Source organism: Micropterus salmoides, unplaced genomic scaffold (assembly GCF_014851395.1).
Source record: "Micropterus salmoides isolate LMB-PRFRI ecotype aquatic unplaced genomic scaffold, ASM1485139v1 Ms_hic_scaffold_2, whole genome shotgun sequence".
Lineage (NCBI taxonomy): Eukaryota > Metazoa > Chordata > Actinopteri > Centrarchiformes > Centrarchidae > Micropterus > Micropterus salmoides.
In genome coordinates this window covers 54,474,629-54,485,564 of record NW_024041150.1, presented here as the reverse complement: position 1 = coordinate 54,485,564, position 10,936 = coordinate 54,474,629, and the positions used below count along the sequence as shown (strand labels likewise).

General features: G+C 42.2%; 1 protein-coding gene across 1 annotated transcript; it reads right to left on the bottom strand.

Moving 5' to 3' along the window:
* Window positions 1–3,059: 3,059 nt before the first annotated feature.
* Window positions 3,060–5,568, bottom strand: LOC119912048 (227 kDa spindle- and centromere-associated protein-like). Its single transcript, XM_038731022.1, has one exon. The coding sequence runs from the start codon at window positions 5,566–5,568 to the stop codon at window positions 4,006–4,008; it is 1,563 nt and encodes a 520-aa protein (XP_038586950.1). The 3' UTR covers window positions 3,060–4,005.
* Window positions 5,569–10,936: the final 5,368 nt, after the last annotated feature.

The window sequence follows — 10,936 nt, the reverse complement described above, 5'->3', positions numbered from 1 at the left end:
CAGATGTGAGCATGTACACTGAAGTTACGACAACTTCCGTGTCATGGCGAAGAGCTGATCTTTGACGCCACGCCACGGACACGCCCATTGACGAAAACTTCCAAATAGCACAACTTTTCATCTTCAATGCCTTTAGAAGGCACAGCACAAATTTGAGGTCGGTCGGACTAAATCCCTAGGAGGAGTTCGTTAAAGTACGAAGTGTGTAAATCATCCAAAATTTGACGTAAAATTCAAAATGGCCGACTTCCTGTTGATTTTAGGGCATCGCTCCAAGAGGCTTTTTTGTGCGTCTGGACAAGATACACGTACCACAGAAAATTCGTGCACGTAGGTAAAACGTGCGGCGGGGGCTGCTTCGTTAAAAGTCACTTCCTGTTGCCAGCAGGTGGCGCTATGACTGTCTGTGAATGTCAGCATGTACATGTGTTCAGGGCGGGACTCTCATCCTACATGTACAGTTTGGTCCAGATGTGAGCATGTACACTGAAGTTACGACAACTTCCGTGTCATGGCGAAGAGCTGATCTTTGACGCCACGCCACGGACACGCCCATTGACGAAAACTTGCAAATAGCACAACTTTTCATCTTCAATGCCTTTAGAAGGCACAGCACAAATTTGAGGTCGGTCGGACTAAATCCCTAGGAGGAGTTCGTTAAAGTACGAAGTGTGTAAATCATCCAAAATTTGACGTAAAATTCAAAATGGCCGACTTCCTGTTGATTTTAGGCTATGGCTCCAAGAGGCTTTTTTGTGCGTCTGGACAAGATACACGTACCACAGAAAATTCGTGCACGTAGGTAAAACGTGCGGCGGGGGCTGCTTCGTTAAAGGTCACTTTCTGTTGCCAGCAGGTGGCGCTATGACTGTGGGTGAATGTCGGCATGTACATGTGTTCAGGGCGGGACTCTCATCCTACATGTACAGTTTGGTCCAGATGTGAGCATGTACACTGAAGTTACAACAACTTCCTGTTTCATTGCGAATCATCGACGCCACGGACACGCCCATTGACGAAAACTCGCAAATAGCACAACTTTTCATCGTCAATGCCTTTAGAAGGCACAGCAGAAATTTGACGTCGATCCGACTAAATCCCTAGGAGGAGTTCGTTAAAGTACGAAGTGTGTAAATCATCCAAAAATGGCCATAAAATTCAAAATGGCCGACTTCCTGTTGACTTTAGGCTATGGGTTCTTGAGGCTTTTTTGTGCGTCTGGATACGATACATGTCCCCAGAAAATTTCGTACATGTAGGTTGAACGTGAACGAGGGGCTAATCATTTCCAATTTTCAAGGTGGCGCTAGCGAGTCATTTTGCCACGCCCATGTGCGAAACTTGTAGAATACGAAATTTTTCACCGGTTCTGACATGTTTGCAATTTTGGTGAGTTTTCGAGTATGTTTAGGCCATGTCATTTGGGCCTACTTTGCAGAAAAAAAAAAAAAAAAAAAAAAAAAAAAATATAATCCGAGCAGATTCAATAGGGACCTCGCACGGTCGTGCTCGGGCCCTAATTAAAATCAAAGCTTCAGTTTTTTGAGTGAACCACGATGGGACAACAAATACACCTTTTATGACCATTTGATTTTGATATATAGCCCAAACACCAGTAAGCTTTGCATCCAGACCTAAAGAGAACAGGTCTTTTTAGCCTCAAATGGCCTATGAAAGTAAACTCCATACATTAATGGGAAAAGAACGTAGATTTATTGGATAGTTGCTGTTGCTTGTTTGCAAACAAGAAGAACTATAAGTGTGGTGCAGATGGTTTTATCACGCTACATCACGCAGCTCTAAAATGTCGATCATCTTTACGTTTTCTTAACATAGACCATGTTGATATAGTTTAAGTACGTGTACGGCTGTACAAGATATTTAATATATTCAGTAGATATATTTTTATGACCCTATTCACAGCCGTACTATTCAAACCAAAAGAACTACTAATATGATGCTAATTTGTATCAAGCTGCGTGGCGCTGCTAGAAGGAATTGTAGTTTCAAAAATATTATTGTATTTCATATAATTGGAAGTTGCAAATACTGAGTGCACACGGGTGGGTTTAAAAGGGTGGGAATCACATTTGTGTAATACGATTTTAAATATCTAATTGTTAAATGGATGAAAATCAAGTTTGACCATATTTGACAGCACCCCCACTTTGTGAGTCTGTCCATATGGGTATAGTCACATAGCTGAAGTCAAGATTACAGGTCAGCTCTCACAAATGGTTAGTTCTCCCTAACAGCCACAATTAATTTTGTACATTATGATTTATTATTTTTATTTGAGTGAATTGGGATGATAATGGGGAAAACAGCAAGAAAGATAGATAAATAAATTAAATTAACACAAAGGTATGGTCACATTTTTGGTTTAATTTAACATTATCTATTTTGTAGCACTGTGCATGTAAATGTCATGTTGAGTCGACCGAGTCCTCCAAGACTTTTAATGAGTCTGTTTCTGTCGCAGCATGAGACTGCCTCTCTAGCCACGTTTGACTACCCGGTGAACGACAATGGCCTGAAGCCTGTGATGGAGCAACATGGCCCGGTGCTGCCCGAGGACCTGGACTTTATAAAGGAACAGATTGCTGGACCGACCGCTGGACACTAATGCAGCTCAAGGCCAGAAGGTACCGTCCAGTTCTGCCTGTGTGAAATCATCATTGCTCCAACAACCAGTGTGTGTGATTTGTATAGAAAAGTAACTTATAACACGATCCATAAAATATTTATCCCAACTTTCCCACAGTCTCTTAACTAATCGACTGCTGTTGAAAGTCTGGTAATGGTTCCAACTTGGAACCGGTTCTTGATACCCAACCCTATTTCAGATATGATGGTGCCTGACCTTTTAAGGGCTTTTTAGGTGACCAGAAGGATTTTAAATTATATTCTGGATTTTACAGGGAGCCAGTGCAGAGAAGCTGGTGTGAGAAATATGTGATCTCTTTTAGCCAAAAAATACCACAACACCTTAAAACTACTATTTATCAATAAATAACCAGAAATAACAAAGTTATTTAATTGATATATTTATTTATTTATTTTGAGGTCAATTAAGAATCCACATATTATATATGTTTTCTGGTGTGGGAGGAAACTGGAGCACCTGGAGTAACCCCATGGTGGAGAGGGGAGAACATCAAACATCACAGGGCACATAGAAACAAACATCCATTCATACACATTCACACTTAAGCACAATTTAGAGTCACCAATTAACCTGCATGTCTTTGGACGGTGGGGGGAAGCCGGAGCACCCGGAGAGAACCGGGACAGACACGGGGAGAACATGTAAACTCCACACAGAGACGCAGATGACCAAGGTTCAAACCCTGGACCTTCTTGCTCTGAGGCGACAGTGCTAACCACTGCGCCACTGTGCCGCCCCTCTTTTAGTTAGTGGTTTGGTATTTTTGGTCAATTTAGAATCTACATAATAAATGTTTTATGATGTGGGGGGAAGCCGGAGCACCCGGAGAGAACCGGGACAGACACGGGGAGAACATATGAACTCCACACAGAGACGCAGATGACCAAGGTTCAAACCCTGGACCTTCTTGCTCTGAGGCGACAGTGCTAACCACTGCGCCACTGTGCCGCCCCTCTTTTAGTTTGTGGTTTGGTATTTTTAGGTCAACATGAGGAGAAAATCCAACTCCACACAAAAAGAGTCAGGCCCGGGAATTGAACCAGCACCTTTTTGTGTGAGGCTGAAGTTTCATCCATATGCTCGACTGGAGCCAATCCCAGCTGACATTAGGTGAGAGGCCGGGTACAACCTGGATAGGTCGCCAGTCCAACACAGGGCACATAGAAACAAACAACCACTCACACACATTCACACAGGGGAGAAAATCCAACTCCACACAAAAAGAGTCAGGCCCAGAAATTAAACCAGCACCTTTTTGTGTGAGGCTGAAGTTAAATCCATACCCTTTTTTCCCTTGGAAAGCAAAAACAATGTATGTCAGCTTTCCATATAGCTCTTCAGGAGCTGTTCAGGTCTTGAATTTCTTGCTGTAGTGCTGCGTGCTCTCGGTCGACCTTCTGTTTCTCAGCCTTCATTGCATTGCGTGCACTTTCTAAAGCTCTTTCACTGTTCAGCTTTTCTTTGAGCTTCTGGACCTCTCGTCGAAGTACATCATTTCTTCGACTCGTGGCATCTTTTTCCGTTGTCAGCGATTTGTACAGGACCTCCAGTATTTTTTCACTTTGCAGTCTGCCGTAGAGCTCTTCAACCTCCAGCTGTAATGTGTGGTTTTGTTGGATCAAGGCTTCGTTTTCTTCTTTCACGACATCATTCCTGTCTACCAAAGCTTGTTCCTTTACAAGCCTTTTCTCCACCTCCTGAATTTCTTTTTTCAGGATTTTATTTCTGTGCGTTAGATTCTTTTTCTCTCCTTTCAGTGAGTCATAAATTGCCTTTGTAACAGTTTTGTTTTCTATCTCCTCACTGCACTGTTGGATTTCTTGATGGAGTTCATCGTTGCGTTGTCTTAAGGCTCCTATCTCCTCTCTCAGCGGACCACACTTGCGTTCATATTCTTTCATACCTCGAAACTTTGAGTGGAGCGTTGCAAGTGTTTTAAGAAGCTCATTTTGTTTTGCAGAGACAACTTTTTCTTCTGCTTTCAGGGCTTTATATTTGTCTTTCATGGCTTTTCTGTTCTGGATCCTACTGGTAAGGTCCTCAATGTCTATTTGGATGTCTTCATTTTCTCTGCACATAAATCCCATGTTGTGCAACTTCTCCCTACACATGACACCGAAAATCTTTTGATCTTCATAATCTTTGTAGAGCTTCTGGCGTTGTTCTTTCAGTGCTGCGTTCTGCTGGCTGATGGTCACTTTTGAAACTTCCATTTGCTCATTCATTTCCCGCAGAGCCTTTTCATATCGGAGATCTTTGGATATCTCCCGAATCTCTTGTCTCAGGTCGTCATTTTGCTGGCTTATCGCCTCTTTCTCTGCTTTCAGTGTGTCATACGTTTCATCCAGAGCAGTTAAATTTCTACGCTTTTCTTTGAGCTCCTGGATTTCCTCTTGTATGCTGTCATTTTGGAGCCTCATGGCCTCTGTTTCCTCCTTAATGACATTACACAATTCCTCCAAAGATGCTTCATTTTGGGGTCTTCTCCTGAGCTCCTGAATTTCTTGTCTCAACGCCTCGTTTTGCTGGCTTGCTGCTAAGAGCTCTGCTTTGACTTTATCATAGTTCTCATCAAAGGATTTATCATGTGTCATATTGTGTAGCTCCTGACGTTCTTTTTGCAAAGCTTCATTGGCGTTCAAAATGGCTTCTTTCGCCACTTGCATAGCGTTGGACATTGCATCCAATTCTTTTTGAGTTTGGCTATTTTCATGGAGCTCTGCTAGTTGTTTTTTCTCATATTGTCTAGCGTACCTTTGCAGTTGGAGATCTATTGCTTCCAGTTGTTGAATGACTGCATCCAAGTCCACTTTGATTTCTTGGTCAGATATATCTGCTTGTTCTTGGCCCAGATTGTCAAAGAACTTCTCAGAAGGGACCGTTTCCTCGATGCAGCTCATTTTTCTTCTCTCTTAACGACTGTGTTAACCACCGCTTGTTTTTCTGGGCTCTGTACACGAAGCTCAGTTGTAAATGATTGATTAGACTGAGGAGCTGAAGTTTCAGAATGTGTTCACTCTGTGGCTTTGATCTTCAGAATGTGGAAGCAGGCAGTGACATCACTTTCCCCTCAGAACGGTGTTTATGACATCATCAACATTATGACATCGTCTAAATTCTGATCGATAAAGTACAGGAAGTGAGGGAACCTTTCACACAGCATGGTGTTTATGAAATGGTAAAAAGACAGAGGATCAAGTCTGAATCTACACATTTTTATACACAGAACATATCTTCCTGTTGTCTACGTCTTCTCGCATAAGAAGCAATCAATCGCTCCCGAAATCTGGCAGCAATACTGTTTTTCCACTGTTTGAACACAAACATCCTCTCGCATTAACCCTTTCTGGTCTGCCCTGTCCAAACCTGGGCCAACGTCCCAGAGAAGTTCACACATCCTAGCAACGTTTTTGATGCAGCTGATAACATTAATATCTTGCAAGTATTGATTTATTATTTACTGGGGCTATGCTGAAGTTTGTCTGCAGAGGAGATGCTGGATCATAAGCCAGCACACAGCTGAAACACAGAAGTTTTTAGAAAGTCCACAGACCCAGGTGAAATACAGGCAGCCTCAGCCAGTAAAAGCACAGCCAGAGATGTACAGGCAGCATCAGATACAAGCAGCTCAGACCCTAATGGAGGACTGAGTTAATGCTTAGCAAGGGAAGCTGGTGAGGCACATACTGACACATTTCATAAATCAAAAATTAATGAGGGGATCTGTGCCCCAGTAGAGCTTTATGTCAAGCAACGCCCCTGAGCAAAACCACTTAAACTCAATAATATCTATGGAAAAATAAATAATATTCCTGACATCAAAGTAATGAGTGAAGAAGATATGACCCTAGTAGATTTCAGGAAAAGGTCTAAAATGTTAAATTATGTGTGAAATATTAATGCGACTCTGTGATGTGTATTAGGACCCAAAAGAATAAACACACAATTTAGTTTCTTTATTTAGATTTTCAATTAGACATTTAATCATTCAAATCCAAATATGCTTTATGTCAGAGTCACAATGTGATATATGAAATCATGATCACAATGATGCAGACTGTAGACACAAAAACAACCAACACACACACACACACACACACACACGCACGCACGCACACACGCACACACCCTCTGTCTATAGATTTTTTTGTCTCACTCATGACCAGCCTCAGGCCCGTTCAGGTTCCTGTGTGAAACTTTATACAAAGACAATATTATTTTGATTTTTCATTGAAGTTACGTAGGTTTGCGTATTTTGACTCTAATATCCTGTCTTGAACTTTCCTCACGTGGACTTAAAGGCTACGTTCACACTGCAGACCTTTTAGTTTACACGTGGCCCATATCAGACTGAAGTGTGAACTGGCCCCGGCCTGCAAGTGACCCGCATGCGCAGAAGAATAAAAGGACGTCATACGCAGCACGCTGTCGTACAGAAGGAAACGAGGAGCCATAGAGGTTAGCTCCGGTTCGCTCATACTTGCTAACCCTCGTGATTTTCACAGGAGACTCCCGTGTTTCATTGCCCTCTCCCGGTTTCCTCCCGGGCCGGGCTGTTTCAAGGCACTTTGGGGGCCCCAGGCAAAAGGGATCTGGAGGGCCCTATATCGAACTAAGCTGAACGCCCCAACCCTTCAGGAATCTCATCATAGACACAAAATTCCAATCGTCAAACTTATTTTTATCTTTACTACCAGATAAGTTTTAGAAAGTGCATACACATACATTATAGTACATAATTAAATACAAACCCCCTCCACAACCCCCCTACTATACTACAACTCACCATTACTACAGCTGTATGAAACCAATGTAAACATTTTGCTGGGATTTAATTGCAGTAAACGGATCAAACTGATGCTGAAATAACAACAATATGATGCAGATTTGTTAAACATATGAATTCATGCTTTGTCAGGTCTGACAGCAAGTCAGCAGGACAACAACTTCTAAAAGGTTTGTTTTCTGAATGGAGTTTGGATCGATCAGGGCTATGCTACGCTAACTTGTTCACAGTAAAGTACAACGATAGCTGGAATAAAGTTACAGACACATATTTTCTGAACTCACCAGGTAGTTCAACTTCCTCGCTTTCTTTTCTCCAAGTAATGCAGTGTTTTCTGTTTTTTATATAAATATGAAGTATTAGTCCAACAGAGCTCTGGGTGCCAACCGACGCTAACAACATTTACATTTATTCATTTATTTTAGCTTTTATCCAAAGCGACTTACAATTGCTATATATGTCAGAGGTCGCACGCCTCTGGAGCAACGAGAAGTGTCTTGCTCAGGGACACAATGGTGGATGGGTCACAGTGGGGGATTGAACCAAAGGCAAGTGTCTTAGCCACTGCTCCATCACCCCTTCTAACAACAACAGTGAAACCAGATGTGCATGGAAGCTAGCTGCTGAGAAGCTCCAGTGAAGATAAATCAATGTTGCCATCCCCAAAACTAAAGTGAAAAGCTAATTTAATAAAAGCAGTTTACTCCGAGCTCCTCCTACGGGTAAACAGCGTAGTTGTCAGAGTGTAATCCAAACCGACCGCGGGTGTTTATTTGTCCAAAAGCTGCAGCGCTGCTCTCTGCTCTGTCCTCGACTTCTCCAAGTGTAGCAGCTCTCTGCCGGCCAGCGGCATTTCAATCCCCCGCTCTGCCCGGCCCTCTCCACACAACGCTCTGAAGACATCGGTGATGTCAGGATGATCTCAACGCTGATAGGCTACAGCGACGTAGTGTCAAGCGACTTTCTCGCTCGAGTTGAAAATGCACGCAAAGGCCTTCTCGTTGCCGGCAGCGCCCGCTTCGCACGCCCGACAGGAATCGTGGCGCTTGTGTCTTTGCATTGACTTTGTATGTAAACGCAGCGCCCACAACGCTCACTTCGCTTTTGGTCTGTAAGCACCTTTACAAAGTTACAATCTCCTTGTTTGTTTAACGTAATGTCTGCAGTCTGTAGATGAGGATGAATCAAGTTCACCAGTTCATGGGTGCCACAAACAGGAGTCACCAAGTATTGTAGAAAGTCAGACCCACACAATGCTGAACCAGAACCAAAGACACTATCATAAAATACAGTCTGCATTATCATCTCTAATTCATAATTCTTATCATTTCAAGTTTTAACTTTCAACTTACTCTTTTCTTAGCAAACATCTCATTTCCTCTAGCTCATGTTAACTGTGAATGAAATGTAATCTGCGTTCAATAAAGTAGTAGTCATACATGTGAAACAACAAACCTGGATTTGAACATTTTTCAGTTACCTAGCCAGGTAAAACTCCCAAATTCCAGAGTGAAAACAAATGGCGTGCTTATTGTAAAACACAGGCGAGCCAACACTAGACAAAAAGGAATACACACACTTAAATACCCAAGAGAGGTGGAGGAAACGAGACACAGGTGGAAACAAAAATCAACTCAAGGACAGGAAGTGAACTGACAAAGACCCACGAGGAAGGATTTAACAAAAGAAAACAGGAAATCACCAAACTCACAACCAAAACCAGGACATCCAGGGGTTAAAGTAGTTTTCATCAGAATTTGATAAACGCCTGTTTGTCTCATGTCCACATTCTCACCAAAACACTTCCTATTCAGCTCAGTCAGGAGAGACTTAAATGAAAAAGAGGCTTAAAGAGGAATTAAAAGGAAAAGGAACAGGAGAGTTTAAGAAATGTGAGAGGGATGTATGGCCTACCTGGTGGAGGGGCTGTGACCACAGAGGCCAGAACCAGAATGGATGTGAAGGGCTCAGTGGGATCACTGAAGACTGCTTGATCCACCAGCTGCTGGAGCGAGAGAGGGAGGGAGGCCTGGAGCTGGAGTGATGCTGCAGTCTTTTATCTGGTCGGGGTCCTCCAGGAGAGAAAAGACAGTTTGAAAGTCTGACAGCAACAATATGATTGGCTCACAGAGGTTGTGGCAAATTCTGATTGGTTTAACTGAAAGAATGAACGCCCTCAATCTAATGACGGAGTTGGAAGCAGAAAAAAGGAAGAGAGGGGGCGGGGGAGAAATAGAGTCAGCATGAACGATGTCTTCCTGATTCAACTTCTGCTGAGTTTCCTTAATCTTAAAAAAAAGAGCTGCAAAGATAAAATGAGGAACCAGCAGATCTCAGAGCAGTAAAATATCATCTTATCTGTGTTCTTCAGCAGCTGCTACAGTATCACCATATTGCACCATGGACATCAGGAGTCAGATTCTGGTGGGAGAGGAGTTTGACTCTTCACCTGTCTGTTCATGTGTGCTGTCAAACATCACCATGGATCCTGTCTGTTTTCTAATAAACACTATCTGAAGAAAACAAGTTGCATCATTGCAAACATTTATCTTAACTAACAATCTTCACACCTTCAGCTTCCTCTTCTTCTTCTTTTCGCTTGGTGAAACACGTCATTGTCACAAATAGACCTGAATGAACAAAGTGTGAACTCTGATGGCTGCATCTCATGTTGCTGATCAAGAATTTGGGGTCTCTGTCAGTCACTGTGGATGAGAGAAAACTACATTTCAAAAATGTAAAAGTGAAAATTGTACAAGAAATTCAGAGAGACTGAAATCTAAAACAGACTAAAAGTCACTATGAGGAAGTGACATCATCCTAACCACAGGAAGTAGCTGCAGCGTCTCTCTACTAAAGCACTAGTTTAGAAACTCAGACAGTTCTGAGCACGAGAACAAGAGACAGAAGAAGGAGAGACTCAGAGAATCATGATGGTTGAGTTCAAATGGATTTCTTTATTTCTTACAGCGGTGCTTCAGTTTACAGGTAAGAATACATATATCACATATATAAATGGAAGGCACATTGTAAAAAATAACTTGATCAATATTATTAAAGATTCTTTATTAGCTACATTTGATTTAACTAAGAAAACCAAATCTGTTGTTTCTAATGTGGTGAGTTTAGTGAACTCTTGGAAACTAAGGATAAAGAAATAATCGTCACTAACTATGAACATAACAGACATTTTCTCATTTCACTTTATTTTTCATCATTTTCTCAACAGCAGCAGCTGAAAAACTTCCCCTCTCCTTCACTGTCAGAGTTGGAGATGACGTCACTTTGCCTTGTGAAAATGTGATAGACGGTCAGCAAAATGTGAAATACTACATGGCTCTTCATGGTTCAGGAAACAGATCAGCAGTAGAGCTGTTGAACTTGGCAGATTGGTGAAAAGCCAAATCTAAATCAGACAGACTGAGTGTTACAGAGAACTGTTCTCTGGTTATAAAGAAGGTCACAGTCGAGGATGTTGGTCG